The sequence below is a fragment of the Impatiens glandulifera genome, chromosome 5 (assembly GCF_907164915.1).
Source record: "Impatiens glandulifera chromosome 5, dImpGla2.1, whole genome shotgun sequence".
Lineage (NCBI taxonomy): Eukaryota > Viridiplantae > Streptophyta > Magnoliopsida > Ericales > Balsaminaceae > Impatiens > Impatiens glandulifera.
Window position 1 is genome coordinate 44,892,798 of NC_061866.1, and position 22,522 is coordinate 44,915,319.

Genomic DNA, 22,522 nt, shown 5'->3' on the forward strand with positions numbered 1-22,522 from the left:
TATAATAATGGTTCAAATATGAAAGGAAAACATCAAGGGGTTCAAAAACGGTTACTTGACATTAATCCTAGAGCTTTATACATGCCATGTGCTTGTCATAGTCTTAATCTTACTTTATGTGACATGGCTAGTTCTTGTGTTACGGCCGTTAGCTTTTTTGGAATTGTACAACGCATATTTGTATTATTTTCTAATTCTACCAAGCGATGGAAAGTTTTACTTGATAATGTTCCTAATATGACTGTAAAGTCTCTATCTAACACTCGATGGGAGGCTCGTGTTACAAGAATTAAAGCACTCAGATTTCAAGCTCCTCAGGTAAGGAAAGCTTTGCTTGAATTGTATAATATTTGTGATGATGCTAAATCAAAGAGTGAATCTGAAAGTTTGGCATCAATGATTGAAAGTTTTGAATTTATACTTGATATGGTTATTTGGTATGAAATATTGTTTGCTATAAATATGGTTAGTAAGAAAATGCAGTCCTCATCTATGTGTATTGATTCTGCCATTAATCAATTGGAAAGCTTAATTGCATTTTTTGAGAAGTTTCGAATAGATGGGTTTGTCTCTAGTTTAATTATTGCAAATGGTATTACATGTGAAATGGACATAGATCCTGTTTTTTCGACTAACGTGTTAAGAAGATCCCTAGAAAATATTTTGATGATAATACTTCTAATGTTGAACAACAATCGCCAGAAGAATCTTTTAAGATCAACTATTTTTTAGTATTGGTTGATATGTCTCTTGCATCCCTAAAACATAGATTTGAACAATTGAATGAGTTTAATGACTTATTTGGGTTCTTTATGAATTCTGGAAAGTTGAAAAAATTGAATGAAAGCAAATTGAAAGAAAAGTGTAGCACATTTTGTAATGTATTTTCTCATGAATGTACGTGTGATGTTAATTTGAGTGATTTGTTTTCTGAACTAAAAATACTACAAGTTGCTTTACCTAGTTTGGATATGCCCGCTGCTGAAATTCTTGATTTTGTAATGTCAATAGATTGCTATCCTAATGTCTCTATTGTATATCGAATTTTACTAACATTGTTTGTTACGGTAGCTTCTGCTGAAAGAAGTTTTTCTAAGTTAAAATTATTGAAAAATTATCTAAGATCTTCGATGTCTCAAGATAGATTAAATGGACTTGCTATTTTATGTATTGAAAAAGATTTTTTGGAATATATTGATTACGATACAATTATCATTGATTTTGCATCTAAAAATGCAAAAAGAAGTCACTTTCGTTGACAATTTATGTTGCATCATTGTAGATATTGGAAGGTTATTGAAGATCAACGGTGAAACACATGTGAAGTTTATGCGTAAGGCCCCAATTTCGTGCTTTCGCCTAAGGCCTAAAAAATCTCAGGAACGGCACTGCTAGAGAAGCACCTACCATGTAAAGACTTGTCCATAATATGGGAGAATCATAATCATTCTAGTTGCCCTCCATTCTGGAATCTATCATACTTCTCATCGTCACTGTAGAATACATTCATAGCATTCCTTGCAGAACTCTTACACTCATTCATACATTGAAATAAAATCAAATGACCCATGTTTTTTTTAACATATATAGCCTTAACTAGCGCTCTCTCTATATAAAATATCATCTAGAGTTAGACATCATATCTAAACGGTCGTATTTGATTCGGGCAAGTCGTGTTAGACTCTTAATCGTATCGTATCTTATTATTATAAGTGTTGTATCGTGTCTTGACCCACTCAAAATATTATGATTCACTTGCATTTTCGTGTCATGTTAATTCACATCCATGAGTTTATTCGTGTCGTGTTAACACGTGTTTAAATTCGTGTTATCAGAGTTGGTCATCCTTTCGACCTAATCGTGTCGGGTCAATTCCCGTTTTTAAGTGTGTCGTGTTGGGTCGATGTTCGTTTTCATGCGTGTCGTGTCTTGACACACTCAAAATATTATGGTCCGCGAGTCCATTCGTACCATGTTAAATTGTGTTTAAATCTATTTATCTTGTTTTAACTCTATAACTTTTAATTTTATATTTTATAATTCAAATAATTTTGATAAAAATAAATAAAATTATTTTTATTATAAATGATACAAGTTGTTTTCCACTTTAATTTATGAATTACAAATAATTATAAACAATTGGAAAATAAATAAAAATAATAAAGAGAAATAAAAAAAGTGCAAAACCAAACAAAGATAAAAATTGTGGAGGAATTGAAGAGACAAAAAATTATAATTGCTTTCATTTTTCTTTAAATTCCTTAATTGACTAAAAATCTAATAATTCAAGAGATAATACATTATTAGTTAATAATTTGTAAATTATTAGTTAATAATTTGTAAATTATTAACAACATTATTGATGTTTACGTATCTTACTATTATGAGTGTCGTATTGTGTCTTGGCCCACTCAAAATATTATGATTCACTTGCATTTTCGTGTCATGTTAATTCACATCTATGAGTTTATTCGTGTCGTGTTAACACGTGTTTAAATTCGTGTTTCGTATTATTTTAATCAGAGTTGGTCATCGTTTCGACCTAATCGTGTCGGGTCAATTCTCGTTTTCATGTGTGTCATGTCATGTCGGGTCGATGTCCGATTTCATACGTGTCGTGTCTTGACACACTCAAAATATTATGGTACGCGAGTCTATTCGTACCATGTTAAATTGTGTTTAAATCTATTTATCTTGTTTTAACTCTATAACTCTTAATTTTATATTTTATAATCAATAATTTTGATAAAAATAAATAAAATTATTTTTATTATAAAAGATATATACCAGTTGTTTTCAACTCTAATGTATGAATTACAATTAATTATAAACAATTGGAAAATAAATAAAAACAATAAAGAGAAATAAAAAAAAGTGCAAAACCAAACAAAGATAAAATTATGGGGTAATTAGAGAGACAATAAATTATATTTGCTTTCATTTTTCATTAAATTCCCCCTGATTGATTAAAAATCTAATAATTCAAGAGATAATACATTATTAGTTAATAATTTGTAAATTATTAACAACATTATCATGTTTACCTAATAATAATTGTATTTTATTATTATGGGTGTCGTATCGTGTCTTGACTCACTTAAAATATTATGATTCACTTGCATTTTCTTGTCATATTAATTCACATCCAGGAGTTTATTCGTGTCGTGTTAATTCGTTTTTTGTGTTATTCTGATCAGAGTTGGTCATCGTTTCGACCTAATCGTGTCGGGTCAATTCTCATTTTCATGTGTGTCATGTCGGGTCGGGTCTATGTCCATTTTCATGCGTATCGCGTCTTGACACACTATAAATATTATGGTTTGCGGGTTTATTTGTACCATGTTAAATTGTGTTTAAATCTATTTATCTTGTTTTAACTGTATAACTCTTAATTTTATATTTTATAATCAAAATAATTTTGATAAAAATAAATAAAATTATTTTTATTATAAAAGATACATGTTTTCAACTTTAATTTATGAATTACAAATAATTATAAACAATTGGAAAATAAATAAAAATAATAAAGAGAAATAAAAAAAAAAATGCAAAACCAAACAAAGATAAAAATATATTATCGGGGAATTGGAGAGAAAAAAAAATTATAATTGCTGTCATTTTTCTTTAAATTCTCCTAATTGACTAAAAATCTAATAATTCAAGAGATAATACATTATTAGTTAATAATTTATAAACTATTAACAGCATTATTGATGTTTACCTAATAATAATTGGATCTTATTATTATGAGTGTCGTATCGTGTCTTGACCCACTAAAAATATTATGATTTACTTGCATTTTCGTGTTATGTTAATTCACATCCATGAATTTATTCGTGTCGTGTTAACTCGTGTTTAAATTCGTGTTTCGTGTTATTCTGATTAAAGTCGGTTATCGTTTCGATCTATTCGTGTCGGGTCAATTCTCGTTTTCATGTGTGTTATGTCGTGTCGGATCGATGTGATCCGTTTTTATGTGTGTCGTGTCTTGACACACTCAAAATATTATGGTCTCCGAATCCATCCATTCGTACTATGTTAAATTATGTTTAAATCTATTTATCTTGTTTTATTAATTAATGTTTAATTATTATTATATATAGTATATGTATGTTTGGTAATTGAACCATGACCCACAACTCTTTCCATTGTCATAATCTCTCCGTTCATCAAGTTGGGAAAAAATTATGAATCGGACAGGGAGGCAAGAAAGGGTATTTAATTTGTCATTGATATGGACATCAAGGCGGTGACGGAGAGTTTCACGACCTCCTCGCTAATGAGAGCATAGGAGTAGTTAAATCGGAGGGAATCTTCGAGGCTATGGCGAGGACAACAGATATGGCGGCGTTGAGACCAAAGAACTTGTAAGGAAACCACAATTTCTTGGTATGAAAACCGTTGAAGAGGTCGATTATGAAGGCTATATGCATACTAGAGAAGCACGTGTGATGGAAAGACCTACACATAACATGGGAGCATCATACTCAATTATTTTGACACCTATCATAATTCTCATTTTCAATATAGGACACATCTGTAGCATCCTTTTATAAAGGGAGCATCATACTCATTCTAGTTGCAATCGTTTTAGCATATATCATACCGTTGAAGAGAAGTAGGAAGACTATCCAAGTGTAAAGGAAAATGATGATTATGGATTAGAGATGGGCATCGTGCCTATGTGGTCGTATTCTACTTGGACAAGTCGTGTTAGACTATCAATCATTTTGTGTCGTGTCGTGTACTCGTGTCTCAATTTTATGTGTGTTGTATCGTGTATCGACTCACTCGAAATATTATGATCTACGGGCACTTTCGTGTCGTGTTAATTAGTATCCACGAGTTTATTCATGTCGTACTACCTCGTGTTGGTCATCGTATTGACTTAATTGTGTCAGGTCAATATCCGTTTTCATACGTGTCATTATACACTCAAAATATTATATTCTAAAATTATAAATTAAATACTCAAACACCGCATATGTATGGTGTTTAATATTTTTCTGCTAAGTAAAAGTCACCACACAAGTGTTTAATAACTTTAATCCATAAATAAATAAAAAATCAAGAAATTGGTAAGTTTCGAAGATTACTCTAAGCTCTTAATTACTGAAAATGACCATGTCGCCTAAACATTAAGCAACCTCACCCCCAACTTGACATTATTATTATTATTATTTACTTAAAAATGGGTAAGTTTCGAAAATAATCTCTAAGCCATAAATAAATAAAAGTCATAAGTTTAGAAATTGGTAAGATTTGTTGTAGTTACTCAATAACATATATATATTTGGAGATAATGGGCAATTATTTGTTTTGGGTGGAAAATTCCATGTGTGGGTGCATGATAGCAATATATGTTAGTTATAATGTCATTTTCTTTGTTTCGTGTTTTCGGATGTGTAACCTTTTATTCTAATTCGTAACAAATGGTAGTTTAGTCACTTTCTTGACAAAGTATGGAAATACTTACTTTAGGTAAGACATATTTGTATAATTAATTATTTTATCAATTTTAATATTAATTTATACAACATATATAATGAATGTAACAAAGTCGGTTTTATAATATATTTAGAGTTGGTTCTATTACGTTGGTTATATTTTATTATTGAATTAATACTAATTTTATAAATTAGATTTTTATTTAATTAATAAAATTAATTTAATTTTTTTTATTTTATAATTTTTTTTAAATAAAAATTCTTATTAACTTGTAAAAAATTTAAAAATCATCTTATGATAAACAATTAATAAGAGACTTGATTATGAGAGAAAGGTGGTAGTTTGAGTAAAAAAAATAAGAAAGAAAATGAGAAGGGTGGATTGAAATTATAAATATATATTATTATATTATTAAAAATTAAATTATTATTTAATGTATTAAAAATAATTAAAAATAAAAAATTAATAAGTAATTAATAAAAATATTATAAAAAGAATTATTAATAGATCACTCGCCTTTCTATTAATATAATTTATTTATTTTTTATTTTAATTTATATTATTTAAGTTAATATTTTTAATATTGTATTTTAGTATGTTTAATTTTAATTATAAATATTATATTTATGAAATTTATTTATTTATTAATTGAATAAGAATATAATAGGGTCAGAGAATGTTAACCTAAGTAGCTTAGGTGACTAATTTTGTTTATGTCGTTTCGTGTGTATATCTGTGTTTGTGTCGTGTCTATACTCGTGTTGTGTCTGTGTCGACTCGTAACCGTGTTACGATCGTATAAACTCATAATCGTGTCGTCTCGTACTTGTATCGTGTCAATCCTGGACCCGAGTGAGATAATATTGTATCGTGTCGTTCCGACAAATATCGTGTTGGATCGTGTCGTTCCGTATTTATCCAACTCATTGCCCAGCACTAGGTTTAGTACACTTTTATTAAAGACTAAAGAATCATCAGGTGAATGATTTTATATTTTTACTCAATTTGTTTGGATCTTAATTACCCGGATGGGACTAAAGAATCATCAGGTGAATGATTTTATATTTTTACTCAATTTGTTTGGATCTGAATTACCCGGATGGGAGAATTACCCGTATGAGACCATTCAAAACGGGTTGATTCGGGTACTGACCCACTGGATATTTTCATATTCTATTCTGATATTAGAAAATTCATTATAATCTTAAGCTCGGGTCATTTTTTTTATATCTTTTGGGGCCTATGATGAATTCGTTCTTAGGTTTTAATCAATTATAATTGTCTAAGAAGAACAGTTTATAGTATAAAATTATAAATTAAATACTCAAACATCACTTTAATATTTTTCTGCTAAAGTAAAAGTCACCATACGTGTTTAATGCTTGATATTTTTTAATACATAATTTAGTTATATTGTGGATAAATAAAATAAAGGAAAGTGTGTAAAGAAAAGGATGGCGGTGTACAATAACGGAGCTTGATAATAATTCAGGGATGTAGTAGATAGGGTAAATTTTAAAATATATATTATATTTTTCAAATTAAAATTTTTATATTTATATAGTTAGTCTTTATATACTTAAAATTTAATTTTTACATTTTCTTAACTTAATTTTCTTTATCGACTAATTTTTTATTTTATAGTAGTAAATTTTATAAATATATATATTCTCATCCTAATTCTATGTCTTTGTTAATATATTATAACAAAAAAAAATATTATTGTCATTTTCAAACATCATTTAATGCTAAAGAGAACAACCTATTTTAAAACTTGAAATTGATCGTTAAATCCAGTATAATAAATTTTATACTTTTGGTTTAAAAAGCTTTTTTATATAAAATAAAATTTTAACATAAATTTATTATTTAAATAGAGTATTCACATCATTTTTAGATATCCTATATTTATTTTATTTTATAATCTTTCTAAAATAAGATTTAGTATGTAAATAAAGAATATTATAATTCCCTAAAATAATTTTAAAAAATTCACACATTTATTTCCTAAAATACAGTTTTAACCTAAAACAAAATTATGGTCTTAATATATTTAATACGTTATTGGGCTAAAACTAAGCCCATGGTCAGGATAATGGGTCAAATTATCTAAAACTAAGCCCGATAGAAAGGTTGGAAGTTGTAACAATGAAATGTAGATTTGAAAAACTACAAAGCATCCATCCAAGGTTTAAAAATTATTTAAATGAAAAGTTGACCTAAAAGAATTCCCTTATTTTCTGACAAATGTCAATCCTATACTAGGAATGGAATGACTAGGTTTTAGTATGGAAATTAAAGGGTTCCTAAAACAAAATTAGGGTCTTAATATATTTAACACTTGTGGATTTTAAGGAAAGAAAAGAATGATAAATATAAAGCCCAAGCCCTTCAATTTCCTCTTGACCAATGCAGGTTGAAACTACAATATAAAAAGAAAACCAAAGGCACTAATAACTTGTTATTATTATACTACTTACTACACACAACACAAAGAAGAACAAAAGCATACATAATATGATCATAATAATAACCATTCAAAAACAACAAATATTAAACCATTTACCACTTCATATATAATCAGAGCTCTTCATCTTGTTTCCTGCCACTCCCACTACCAATGTTCTCCTTAAAACCCTTACTTTTGTGTTTAGCCGATTCAATACCAGCCGCAACCCTCTCCTTAGCCGCCTCCAATGTCTCACCAGCCTTCACCTTAACCGTCTCATACCCTTCTTTAGCCGTCTCGGTCGCTCGGTTCCCCACCTCCTCCGCCTTTCCCTTAGTCTCGTACGCCTTCTTCTTCGCCTCCTCCGCCACTCGACACCCTGCCTCCTCGGCCTTCCCCTTAGTATCGCAAGCCTTGTGCTTTGTCTCTTCCGCCTTGTGCTGAGCTTTCTCCTTAGCTTCCTCAGCTGTCTCGTATATCTTCTCCTTCATCTCCTCTGCCTTCTTAGATGCAGACGAGGCCTTCTCTTTGGTGTCTTCCGAAACACGATGGGCTTTGGATTTCACCTCCTCTGCTTTCTTAGAAGCAGATTGTTTTGTAGATTCCCCAGCATCTGATCAATCATTTCTTAATTAATTAATATGTACTTTCATACCAAAAAAATACTTGATTTTGATTACCGGAAATGGTTTGTCGGATCTTGGCGGCATCATCGTTGACTTGGTCTTCAACACTAGGCTTGCTGAAACTCAATCCACCGGCGAGCTTTTCCTTGGCCCAGTCTGTCCATGATGACTCGGAATCAGCTGTTTCATGAACTTGTGAATCTGCCATGGTCACCATAAGAGAGAAAGTACAAGTAGTGATTATGAGGAAGAAGAGAACCCATCTCCATGATCTCATTGTGGATGCCATCTTCTTTGTTTTGGTAAATCAAGATTACAACTTTCTTTTACAAGATGAAATGGGTGTATAGATAGAAGAAGAAATGGAGTGAGAAAAGAGAAATGAGGTGTCGAATTTATACAAAGAGAGATAGTTTAGAAAGATGACACGTGTTGAGACACGTAGCCTGCATGTAGAGAGTGGTGTGAGCCTCCCTCCCAGAGCTTGCTTAGTGTCCTCGACTCCTTTTTTTTTTTTAATCTACCCAAAAAATAAAAAATAAAAATAAAAAAGGAAAGTTCTGGATAATCCTTCATTCCATCCATTAATAATAGATCTCTTATCTAATTCTATCCTCTTAAATTCTATCTCACCGACTTAGTTTTTATTGGAGTAAAAAAAAATAATAAAATTATTTAAATATTGAATGCAAATTTTTTAGTATACAATTTTTTGATGGTCTATTTGATTCCTTACTGTGAAATCTAATTTCAGAAATTGGTTGCAAGAATTAGAATGCAAAAACAGTTCAAGTAGAATTATTTTTTTTAGAAAAATTATGAATTATTTTATTAAAAAAATAAATAAATTTCAAATTCATACATTTAATAGCCATTTGGTTAATATAAACTATGAAGTTCTTATATCAGATCACATTTTCATTATTTTTTGGTCTCTTATATATGTATTTTCTCTTCTTTTTTTTCTTTTTGTTAAATAGACATTATGGATGGGATTATACTTCATACAATTTCCTTATGATATATATATTTAATAGGTGTTTGAACAACTTTTTTTAATCAATTTTTAATATTAGACCTAAAGTAATAAAGAATAAATTTTTATTTGTATTGAGAGCTAGTGTAGCCTAAAATTTGGGACTACTCTTTCTGAATACATTTAAATGTCTTTAATTATTTACTATTTTCATAATGTAACCAAGAAAGTGAATATGAAACAATTCATCCTTTTCCTTTAATATGAAGTGAGGGTCATTGTCGAACGTTAGAAGAAATCATTCAGCAGCGATTTTATAACACCAATATCAACAAGTTTTTGAGAGCATAATGAAAAGCTGGTAACATTTGAGATGCATCGTATGCCGGTTTTATTCATTGTTTGATTGAGTTATATCTTGAGGCGGATCTTCAATATATAGGGTTATATATGTATGCCTAGTCCCAATTTTTTTTTTGTTTGATTAACTCAATATTTTTGTATCAATTTTGTTTTAATTTATAATAGATTATTAGTTTAGTAGCTTTTAAGATAAACAATATATTTTATTTTATTTTTGTCATAAATTGAATTCTTCTTAGAGTATTTTGAATTTTGAATTTTTTTCATACATTAAGTTCAGTTTCCTAAATATTTTCCTTACATCTTTTCAATTCTAATTTTTGACAGTTTAACTATATGAGTGAAACAAAAACCTAAGATTTTTTTAGAACAAGATAAAAAGATTGATTAGAATACCGAAAGCTATATCGATATAATGAGGCTGGTTTATACATTTGAAAATAAACATGCATTTTCCTTTTTTTTTAGTTTTTGCTTAACTATGCTTATTATATAAAATTAGGACAGAAAAATGAGGAAATTTGAGAATACAATTAGGGCCGGAAATGAGCCGAGTCGAGCTCAAATCAGCTTGAACTCGAGTTCGATTCGATTAAATACTTATTAGTTCGGCTCGAACGAGTTTATAAATTTGAGCTCGAACTCGAGTTGACTATTTACCTATAAATTCGACACGGCACGAAAAACTTGAACTAAAATTAAAATTTCAAATTCAAACTCAACTCAAGCTCAAACAAAAATTTATTTTCAAAACAAAAATATCAAACTTTCCTACTTATTCAACGAAAAAGAAAAGATTGAGTAATTTGAGTTTACTAATTCTCGAAAGAAATAATATGAAAAAAAATGAAGTGAGAGAATAGAAAAAGGTGTTTGATAAAAATATATAATATGATTTATAATATATTATTATTATTCCAATATATTTATCTAAATAATATATTTAATTAGTGTTTTTAATTTTAAATTTTTGGAAGAAGCAAATATTATATGAGTTTAAACTTAGCTTGAAATCAAATTCAAGTCGAGTTTTTGATCGAATGAGTCAATTTTATAAATTTTATAAGCTTAAACCTAAACAATTAAATTTAAAACCTTATAAAAAAAATTGAGCAATAATATCAGAGTTACTAAGAGTTACTAATATGAAAAAACTCTTAGATTGATATATGGCCAAAAATGGCGAACATTTATAAATTAAGGGTAATATCGTCAATGAAAACAACCTTGCCTAGCTGGAATTTCTTCCATCTTACGTGTCATCCAGTTGTTTTCATCACAGCCGTAGATCACTTTCCAAACCTATCAAACGGTCAAGAACGCATAAATAAGCATGCCTAGCCGTGGGAAGGCGTAAACGGTCGCAAGCGCGCGAGCGCCAAACAGAATCCTCCGCCACGTCACCATCGTCAAATCCTGACCCTTGATTGCTTCTCCCCTCCTCCTTTTCTCTCTCCTTCAAATCCTGAACATAATTCTCATTTGAGCTATGATCATCATCAGATTCAAAGCTCAAAACTTTAAACTCTAAATCTGATCTTACATACACATTCTCTATCAATGGAGGTTTCCGGTATCGTATCCAGTCGTCCTTCCTTCTTCTCCGGCGAGATCGGCCCTCGCCGGACTTCTTTACATATGATTAGAAGTTCATCGATGTCTGTTCCTTCCTTCATCGATGAAGGACATGTTAAATACTACTGCAGTGGATTGAAATTGAAACCCATTTCAATTCGAGGAGCTGTGAAGGAGAATGATTCAGCGATTAAGAAGAATATGAAGATGATGAAGAAGAGATTGAAATTACTCAAAGGGTTATCAAAGGATGCTGCTTTCTTCTCTGAGATGGAAATCGGGTTCAATTCCAATTTTCAACAGGATGATGAATCAACGATTGATATAAACAAGGGGAAAACAGTATCTGTAAGGGTTCTTCTTATTATTTTTAATTTTGTGATCCATCATGAATTCATGATCTAGAAATAATCAATTCGTTTTTGGGTTATTTCAGGAAGCAACAGAGTTACTGTTAGCTCAACTGAAACAGCTAAAAGCAGAGAAGAAAGAACTGAAGATGAAGAAGAAAAATGAAAAGGCGAAAATGTTACATCTTGACTCATCATCATCTTCTTCTTCTGAATCAAGTGACGATGAACGTGGACAGGTTATGGATATGAGCCGTTTAAAGAAAGCATTAGTCAAAGGAAACAGAAAGGAAGAATCGCAGTCTGCAATTGCTGTAACAGGAGAGATTGGGCTTTTACCGGAAAACTGTATCAATGAGACATCTTCTTATTATTATTCTTCTTCTTCCCTCATGGAAGCCATTGATGATGCAAAGATTAAAACTTTGTCTCAGAAGCCAGAGACAAAGATGATAGAGGTGTGTATGGGGGGTAAATGTAAGAAATTGGGGGCTCCAGCATTAATGGAGGAGTTTCAGAAGACAGTTGGAGTTGAAATAGCTGTTGTTGGATGTAAATGTATGGGGAAATGTAGAACAGGTCCAAATGTTAAGGTACATGATGTCGAGCAGAGACTTCTGGTTTCAGCTGCGGCGGCAGATGAAGAAGGAGAGAAGACAGTTGGTGGTGGTAGTGGTCATGATCATCAACATAATCATAATACTTTACTTTGTACTGGAGTTGGGTTTGAGGATGTTAGTGTGATTGTCTCAAATCTTTAAGATTTTTCTCATTTATGTTTACATAATAATAAATGTATTATGTAGATATATATATAAATAAATACAACTTTATTAGTTCTTCAATGTCTAAACAAAGCTAGTTATTGTAAACTCTTACATTAATTCATCATCAATGCCCTAATAACCTCTTCTGTCACCACTTTCAAAATTTCCTTATCAATTTTGTTTTCTTTTGCTTGTAAATGTTTACTTCTATTAAAAAGGCACAAATCAAACTCATTAGTGGAGCAGTAGTCTTGCAGGCTTAAATGTAGGGCTTAGTATAACAAAAATTAGATCAATGTCATGTATTTTTTACTAGTTGAAAATGAAAATCAAAAGTGGTGTGTCATTTCTTACTCACTCGAGCTCAGTTGGTTTAATATATAACTGAAGTTGAACAAATAAATGTTATTAAATTTGTAAATATATAATTAAAGTATATTACCGAAACATTATTTTATTTTATTCAACATCTTAATAATCAATAAGATATTGTAAAAAATATATATAATTTTTACAACACCAAATCTGGTCAAATGAAACAGGATTATGTACAGGTTAATATTGCTGAATCCAGTCAAACAAAACAGGATTATGTTCAGATTAATATTGCTTGACAGCTCAAACCCGACTTAAAATGTCATCCCTACTTGAGGTTATGGGTAGAGTTTTGCTATTTTATTAAAATATTCTAAAAAAAATAAGCAAAACCAACAAATATTGGCTTATGATTAAGTGTAATTATCATAAAGAATATTTTTTTTAATTGACACTCCAAAACCATGGACTTGCCTTCCATTCAAAGCTCCTAGAGTAAAATCAGTTACATGATCATCAATCATAAAAGTCTGATATCAACTTAGTAAACTCATGATAAAACTCAATTATTTGTGCCTTGCATTCTGATTAAACACTAGTGGGTACCTCTACAAATGTAGCCTAAGTCTAATCCTCAAAAGTAATCAATTAAATTCTTTAAAAAAAAGTAATGACAATCCTTAAAAGAAAAAAGAAAGATAATTTACATGTGTGGAGTGAAGACAGAAGAAGATTCACTCACTCTAACCTAAGTTGCTTAATGATAGCAACAAAACTAGAAGAGAAAATATTACACAATAATAATCTCGGCAGCTTCTAAAAACATCATTTCCTTTGATACTTAAGATTTCGATCATGTTCAGAATCATCCATGCTGCTACAGCGGTTCATAAACGAGTCCAGTGTTTTCTGTTTTGACGGACTGCTACGAACCATCCGTCCCCACTGTTTGGCCGGGCTACTTTTAGTTTCTTCTGTCCCAGAAACTTTCATCGTGTCCTCTTCCCCATCCAGCATCTGTAAAATCCCACCATTTATTATAGGTCAAAACAATACATGAACAACAAATCATTAATGTTTTATGTAAAGACTGGCCAATTATATTTAAACCTGTCCCAAATTCTCCAACTTGCTCTGAACAACATCCCTGGAGAAAAAGAGAACCACCCATGTTAATCATTCCCTTCAGCAGTCCCCATTTGGAAACACTTATTACTTTATTTTTGTATCTAGATACATTTTCAGATAAAAAAACGTCTGGAAACAAAATATAGTCAAAGACCTATAAAAAAATTATTTTTGTATAGAAACATAAACAACATAGCTAGTTTGATGTGGGGTTATTTGAAAAAATCTAAGTTAAAAAATAAAAATCTTGTTTGATAAAAAAAAGGCGGGTTTGTAGATGTGATAAAGGGTTTTTTTAAATAAGCCAAGATCAAACAAATCGTGTTTTCCAAGTGAAAACAAAAGTTACCAGATGATGTCATCAACAGTGTCGTTTGCCAATAGGTAGTATACATTCACGGATGACACCTGAAGTAACAGAAAGATCAAAATGTAGGGTATAAAGATGCCGAGGATGTTTGTAAACTGAAGACATCATCATATTTACCTGTCCAATCCTATGAGCGCGATCTTCTGCCTGAATAAGATCACCTGGAGTCCAAGATAATTCTGCAAAAATAACTGTGCTTGCAGCTGTTAACGTTAATCCAACTCCACCTGCTTTGATCGATAGCTGCAAAACAACATACCAAAGGGCGGCGACTGATCGATACACTGAAAGGTAGTAGTTTTGTTTATGTTAAAAATTCCATTTGGAAAAAAACTTATCCGGTAGTTACCACTGCTGCCTTCACATTGTCTTTGTTTTGAAAATCAGTAACCAGAGATTGTCTTGTTGATGCAGGGGTCCCACCGTCGATGCGAATGCAACCAACTTTCTTTTTCTATAATTTTACAATGGCTCGGGTAAGTGGATATTGTTTTTACAGATATGTCACATCAACTTGTTTTACCCTTACCAGAAGAAATTCATGTATTGCTTGAATCATGGGCTGATGATGTGCAAATATCAGGAACTTGCAGTCAGCCTGCAAAGGTTCAAATTATTAGCATCAATTTCACTGAAAACCAAACCTAACTTCTTGAATACCAAAGTATTCTTTATTTTTTTATAACATTTTAAAATAATAAACACAATATATTTTGATCATTTGACCCAAATAATCCACTTTTTCATAAAAAAAAATACTCTTTCAAAACACCCATTTTGTTTTGAAATAAACCTACATCAAACAAGCACCAAGTTTGCATCACAGAGAAGTCGGCCTAGTTTGGATATGAAGTTACTGCGAACATTGAAAATTACTTTCCAAAGGTAACCATGCAAAGTGATAGCAACTACTTACACACAAACCAAATTTTCAGAGTTGAGGTAGGACAGTTTTTTTTTCTTTGAAAATAGTCATAAAGGCTTAAAAGAAGGTCGGCACGAGGAATTTTTCTTTTCAACCCACCAAGATAGCTCGAGTGAAAGAGTCTTGCCTAAGAGATCAAAGATCTTAGGTTTGATCTCACTAAGAACACCCCGAATGAAGTGGGGGCTGTGCTAACCTCCTACATGGAGGGAATAAACTCTGGTCGCAAAAAAAGAAATGTTTATCTTTTTCAGGGAGCATGATGAAGACCTTAATTTTCAGAATAATAATATACCTCAATGACAGTACCGAGATAATCCAAAACAGCTGGAATCTTGGCCTCTGCAGAATCTGTATATATCTGCAATGCATAACCAGAGAGAAGACGATTGTGAAGTTAAAATTTGCGATTCTCATGCCAATGTAGTTTTGAGCAGTGAAAAATAGACAATGCTAACTTTGGAGCTGTAACACAAAATGACTTCCTGCTGTTCAAAGTTAATTATATGTAGCACAAATTCTGGTATGGAGCTGTTGTTGTTGAGATGAATATAAATACCTTATTAATGAGATTCTTCTGGGAAAGTTGAAGTGAATCTGATTCTTTCTCTGATTGGCAGGCCTTAATCTTGTTTTTCACCACCTCCAACTACAGAAAATCCCATATGATAGTTATTTATCTTTTGAAAGATATAAATACCACTAAACAACACATTTCCTATAAAAGAAAGATACAGCATCTAAAAAGGGATCAATCAAAATCATTGATGCCAAAACTGATCTGGTACTTCTTTAATGAAAAAATCTTGTCAATGAGGCAACCCAATAGGGAACCTTCTGAAACAATAAAGGTGGCAGGGAAGAAGTACAGGAATAACTTCTTAGGTAAGCAAGTGGGGGGGGGAATAAGAGGAGGCGAAAGGGAGATCATGGCTTCATTTGAAACACATAAATGGACCCATTTGGAAACCCTTTTTTTCTGTCAAATAGACCACGTTTAGAAACATAACTTAGTCGGTCGCGTATAAAAAAATTATTTGCGGTTTCTTGTCTGGATCCGGATTCAGATGCATAAACAGAAAGTGTTTCCATATGGGCACATATACACTTAAAGTCCACTTGTAAAGTATAATTAACACCAGAAGATGGCTCTATCTTCAAGTCAACGACTATGTCCAAGACTTATTTTGTAGGATATATTTTCTGAATCCATGCACTGAAATACCTCGCGAAATAAAGCATTGATGTTTTTCATATCCTTCTCTGCCATGTCCAAGAATACCTATCAAGTAGAGCAAAAGTATCATGAGCAGGATGATGGATGCGGAAGATGTATCTAATTCAAAATTCAGAATGCCTTCATATAAGATAGATTAATAAAGGTCTAAATTATTTTATAGGGTAATCTATGTACAAAGTTGCCTAGATTGTAAGTTGTCTAAGAACTTACCATTATCTACAATTAAAAATATCTATCGGAAAAGTAAACAAGAAGCCAATAGAAAACTCAGAAGCATCTAAAATTAGACAGAAAGATGTCACAACTATATAATCATTAATGACAACTCAATGCTGATAAGCATATCCTGATGAGTCTTTTGGAAATAACAACTGTACCTACACAAGTATTTAAATGCATACAAGCAAGTGAAAAAGCCAGTCATTTGGGAAGAACGGTGACAAACTAATAAATGGGAAAAAAAAACTGAAGAGAAATGTTTCATAGAAATTCTAGAAGTCTATAATCAAATTGATAAAAAGATAAAAGGTAATTGTCTTTTTCTTCACTACAGAAAGAAGGATAGTAGAATTACTCTACATAAAGATCAAACAAAGACCAGATTTCACGTTTCACTGATATCAGTGTGAGACACCGTGTTGGTTTCAGAAGAGAAAACAGGTTATCAAGTGATACAAAGGTATGCTCATAGATAAGTATTAGAAATCAGCAATATATTCATTTTTTTCCTGGGTAATCACAATGAAAGAGGAAACTAGCACAAATATGAAAATTTAGGTTGTGTTTGATAACAAAATTTATCACCTAATCGAAATAGTAAATAACCAAGTGCTTATTTGAATTAAGTTAATTTTATAACTGTTAATTAAAATCACTTAAATTTAGATTCAGCTCAAATTACGCTATACAATTTGGCTTAATTCAGTAAGCTGTGAATGACTTAACACAATAATATAGTAAGAGCGTCCAAGAAACAACTTTAACCCTGAAATTAATCAAATTACGTCATTATAAGGGTAAAATAGTCTTCAAGTATTTTCCCTATATTAGTTTCATATTTTATCAAATCAACTTACATACAAAGTACTTTGCATTTGGACATTTTATTTGGTTTATTCAACATTTATTTTTTAGAGACTTAGAAACTTTGTATCCAACACAAATTTTCAGTTTTATCAAGCGCGCCCTCAGTATTTAAGAATTTTTGTAAACTTCAGAAGCGATGGAAATGGCTGAGTCAACATAAAATAAGTTAACCTGTTGTCTACGCTTCACAGGAAGCTCGGTAAGTACATCCTTCTTCAATCTGCGGATCATCACAGTTGCTTTCATTAAGTTGTGGAGTTCCTCATGATTACTTGCTCCTTGGTACATCCCAAACACACCCTAGTATATTGTCACTAGAGATTACATAAAATGTTTAAGAAGAACATAGTAATACAATAGACTTTGACAATTCTGACTTACTCCTTTACAGTATCTGCTTCCATATTCATGGACATTCTTATACACACTAGGATACAAAGCTTCCAGCTGTCCAAATAGCAGAAGGCTTAAGTTATAATAAACCATATATAACAAACACACTACTTGCATTACAAAGGTACCTGAGTGAATAGCTCAATTGGTCTTGATAAAGCTGGAGTTCCACTAAGCAATATTGCATATTGAGCTTTCTGAAATCAATTAAAAAGGGTCTGTGAAAACATGCCAATCTTTATTATACTGAGCATGTGAACATTCTTATTTGTGTGAGAGAGTACTTGTAGTATGGGAAGACAAGCACTAGTACGCTTTGCTTGAGCATTCTTCAGAAAATGTGATTCATCTGCAATCACAACCTAACTATACGTGTCATCACTAAGAAATGATAGCTTAAAAGCTGCAAATGGTTAGAATGAAATTGTCATGAACACACTGATATTTCAGTTAATTTTCCAATGCTTATACATTCTGCAAAAGAAAACATATATGGCCTTGTTTGAGGTGAGTAATTTGAGATTAATTTCAAATAACCCACTATCCATCAGCAATCTACTCATCAATCATTACATCAACCAAAATACCCCACTAAATAATAAATTTTCATTATATATATACCCCCACTGTCTTCTTTTTTTACCCAAATAACTTAATTTCAATAACCTACATCAAACAAGGTTATTTTGAAATAACCACATGGTTATTCAAATATCCCTAGATCAAACAATGCCATAAAGTATCAGGGACATTCTGGTGGATGGGAGGCACAACTAGTAAGTGAACTTAACTGATACAACAACTTATCTAAGCTTGGAATCCAACTCTGCTAAAAGCATACTGCAGAAGATTAAAAAGGAATGAAGCATCATCTAGAAGACACTCCTTTCTAAAATTCTTATTTTGATCATATTGAAGGTTGAGAACAGTAGCTGCAGATCAACTAGAATCCACCGTATCTAGAATATTATTCACCTAATCTAGGCTATATATCTTTCATCACTTCGAAGCACCATCATCAAATATTTTCACCAAATAGAACAAACCTCGGGTTATCAAGCAAAATATCTGCTTGAAATGTTCTGGCCAAGAACTGCATCTACTCGAAAACTATAGATTTATAAGTGTTTGAGTCTACATACGGCTGTCTTTTACATTCTTCCCCTTATTGCTTGACATCTAGAAGCAATAAGAAATTTGATCTTATAAGCAATCCTCACCTTAAAGTCAGCAGTAGTTAGGAAGTTCTGCAACTTCGCGACGATATCATAGGAGATAATGTTGAATATACCATCAAGACAAATGGTACTCTTGGCACTCGGCTGCACTATCTTGAATCCAGCTTTGTTTGATCCGTTCCCATTTGATAAAACCACCTGATAAAGGATACAGGTGAGAGAAAATCTAAAAGCAACATGAACAAAAGGTAATGATGTTCTTAGAATTAGCAAACGTTCATAATTATCCGTTCAGAAAGTATGAACAATATGAACCAAAAATTACAAATCTCTTCGGCATGTGCAATTGACCTGACTACAGAGTGGTCAATTGTGTTAACTACTCAGTTTGCTTATCAGAATATTCATTCTCATACTACTAAAAAATGTGTTATACATATCAAAGAATCAACAAATAGAAAAGTTAAGCAGATGGCAGGATATAAAACAAGGTCAAGGCAAGATGCTTAATCTTTCAAAAAGACTTCTTTTCATATTCAAGAAACTAATGATGCGGTGAGCCTTTTTTAACATCTTCCCAAGATTTGCCAGGGAGGAGGGTTTTAACGTCAAGAAACAGTTCATGGATCAGAGCACTAGTATATACCAATATGGTGGCAAGCACACTTGGTAATTCAGGAATTTAAACAACACAGTGAACAAATATGAATAAAAACAAGAAAACACAACAAAAGTATATTTATATATCTAATATCGAGCTGCAAAGAACATACAAGTATGTCTGATGAAGGGATATGCAACCATTCTTGGATCATCTGCACATCAAGATATAATGTAGGTGAATCAGTGTAAACCCATGAACCACAACAAAGAAAAGACCGAAGGCTGTAACTTACAGAAGCCCACTGCAACCGCAGGGAAGAAGGAGCCAGAACAAGAACTGGCCAGGCCTCACTAACACAAGTGGTTACAGCAATAGCCTGAAAAATATGAAATTATAAAGAATGCTTAAGGGAAAGGCACAATCTCAAATATAACTTCTTTATGGGGAGTATAAATGAGATTTACAAATCATAATATCATCAATTCTACAGGCCCTCTACAAATAATCTAGAATGGACTTGCAGAATCAAGTCCGGATGAGAATTGACATTTATTGAAGTTTCTTGCCTGAAGTGTCTTTCCAAGTCCCATCTCATCTGCAAGCAGTACACGACCACCATGCTGCAATATAAACCTGAAAGGATAAAATGATGAGTAAAAGGGGAGGGGAAAAGGAAAAATAATAGTTCAAACTAAGGACAAACTGGATTTACAGGGAATAAATCATTAAGGTTACAAAATGTTCTGAAATGAAGTATCTAGCATTGTATCTTCCATTTACCTAACTCCATCACGCTGAAATGGCAAAAGCCTTGACTCAATGTCATTTGGAATCCTGTCATATTTGTCTGGTAAAACATTAAAGTTACAAAATGTTCTGCATGAAGATATCTAACCAAAATGCCTACAACCATAAATGGATATATTGGATAATATACTAAAAAGTATTCAAACACTTCATTACAGAAGTAGAAGCGAAATCCAACGGCAGTTATAGATTCTTGCCATTCATGATTTACCTCGAAGGTCAGGAACAGTAGCAGCAATAGCAATGGAACGGCGCACCATAGGCTCTAGACTTTCCACCTGGTAGATCAAAATCAATCAATGAATAATAAGCCAAACTAATGTTCAGATCTGGTAACACATAGACTGAGGAATGTTTAAAGTGGTGTCAGAAGTATTCACTTCAATGTTATGTCCAGATACTTCAGTTAAGAGCTTCTCAGCAGACAAAAGGGAGGATATTGGGAACATCCATATTCTGAAAAATCAAACAAACATAAGTTAAGAGAAAAACATAGAGAAGTCAGTCCAACTAGAAAATCAAAGCAACAATCTGATGTCAGTCCATATAATAGTACAAGAATTAAGAAGAAGATGAGGCAAGAATGGGAACCTATCATTTGCATACCAACTAGCTTTAGGTATTTTACGGAAAACTCCTATAAGAAACTGTGAAAAGAGAAAATATATACATATTTAAAAGTGGAATCAAGAAAGTGAGGTGACAAAAGAAAATTAAAAGTTATAGAAAGTACAGTATCATAAGGAAACTTTGCAGCAATATTCCCAGTAGAATGAAGAAAAAACTTGACAATCTTTGGCTGTTCCTTCAATCCATCCCCTGAGGCAAGAGAAATGATACTAAGAAGCAATAGATGACACCCACACACTGAATATACAGGTAAATACATTAGTTTGATGATACTCACCCTTTATTCCTGACTCGGGCAATTTGGGATCACGTTTGGATCCTGCAGGCAGGATATCAACCTGCTTCATTTAAGAGAAAGTCATCATATTCACATAGTATCAGCATATAATGCCAATGCAAAAAGGGAAAAAAGGAGAGAAAGGGAAAGCCACCGTCTTGACGGTAGAACGTTGGTGCTGCCGATGAAATGGAGCAGAATGTTGTTGACGGTAAGAGTTGCTGGTAGCGGGTAAACACGAAGAAGTGGAGGTAGTGGTAGACGAAGAAGATGAAGCACTGCGCTGAGATATCGAATTAATGGCGTCTCTCTCAAGAGAATCAAGTTCTTCCGCGCTCAAATCCCAGTCATCCAATTCCATTTCTTTCAACTAACCCTTAATTTCGATGATGATGATAAGCCTACTAGACGACGACGCCACTCTTTCTCTCTGCCTCCTTGAAATCACACTACAAAACTCGCGGCAAATTCGAAATAGAAAAGGCAGTAGTATCAACTATGGATTCTTCGATGCATTAATAGAGAATAACTCGTAGCTTATTATCCGTTTCATCTCCTTCGGACCGACCGACAGAAGAACACATAGCCTTTCTTTCTAGCTTTATTCAACATTTTCATCTCTTTTTCCCTCCTTTAGGTACAGTCTAGTAGACCTTCAATGTTTGATGATATATATATATATATTTAACAAATTATTAAAATATCATAACTTCTTATTTAAATGTTTTATATGTACTAACATTCTTTTTTAAAATTATAAATTTTAGTTAAAAAATCTTTAAATCATACCCAAAACAAAGATTTGCATAACCAACCAATTATGTTTACAAGTTCCTACAGTTTGCTCAATTGAAGAAATTGAAAGTTTCTTCGACCCTACTATCAACTTGATAAGCTACTAGTTACTAAGATTGTTCAAACAAAAGGAGTTCGACAGACCTCCCGCTATCATAATATTCTTCATAAAAATCATTTCATCGAAAAATGTTCTTAATAAAAATAAAAAATAAGACAA

At 31.9% G+C, this 22,522-nt stretch overlaps 3 protein-coding genes across 3 annotated transcripts; 1 reads left to right on the forward strand and 2 right to left on the reverse strand.

The window, feature by feature from the left end:
- Window positions 1-7,815: 7,815 nt before the first annotated feature.
- LOC124940623 (late embryogenesis abundant protein 1) lies at window positions 7,816-8,866 on the reverse strand. The gene is made up of 2 exons (XM_047481145.1): window positions 8,578-8,866; window positions 7,816-8,510 (listed from the first exon to the last, which is right to left on the reverse strand). The coding sequence occupies exons 1-2, from the start codon at window positions 8,810-8,812 to the stop codon at window positions 8,029-8,031; spliced, it is 717 nt and encodes a 238-aa protein (XP_047337101.1). The 5' UTR covers window positions 8,813-8,866; the 3' UTR covers window positions 7,816-8,028.
- A 2,474-nt stretch (window positions 8,867-11,340) lies between these two features.
- LOC124938421 (diacylglycerol O-acyltransferase 3) lies at window positions 11,341-12,612 on the forward strand. The gene is made up of 2 exons (XM_047478854.1): window positions 11,341-11,785; window positions 11,874-12,612. The coding sequence occupies exons 1-2, from the start codon at window positions 11,423-11,425 to the stop codon at window positions 12,546-12,548; spliced, it is 1,038 nt and encodes a 345-aa protein (XP_047334810.1). The 5' UTR covers window positions 11,341-11,422; the 3' UTR covers window positions 12,549-12,612.
- Window positions 12,613-13,497: 885 nt separating this feature from the next.
- LOC124938374 (SWI/SNF-related matrix-associated actin-dependent regulator of chromatin subfamily A-like protein 1) lies at window positions 13,498-22,136 on the reverse strand. The gene is given in 24 exon segments (XM_047478798.1): window positions 13,498-13,886; window positions 13,980-14,016; window positions 14,347-14,405; window positions 14,485-14,610; window positions 14,717-14,821; window positions 14,897-14,965; window positions 15,588-15,653; window positions 15,852-15,941; window positions 16,518-16,574; window positions 17,790-17,918; window positions 18,000-18,065; window positions 18,140-18,208; window positions 18,296-18,373; window positions 19,232-19,387; window positions 19,963-20,004; window positions 20,086-20,169; window positions 20,360-20,426; window positions 20,574-20,640; window positions 20,812-20,878; window positions 20,981-21,056; window positions 21,192-21,247; window positions 21,334-21,505; window positions 21,507-21,568; window positions 21,662-22,136. Coding segments are annotated over 24 exon segments (2,199 nt in total). The 5' UTR covers window positions 21,869-22,136; the 3' UTR covers window positions 13,498-13,694.
- Window positions 22,137-22,522: the final 386 nt, after the last annotated feature.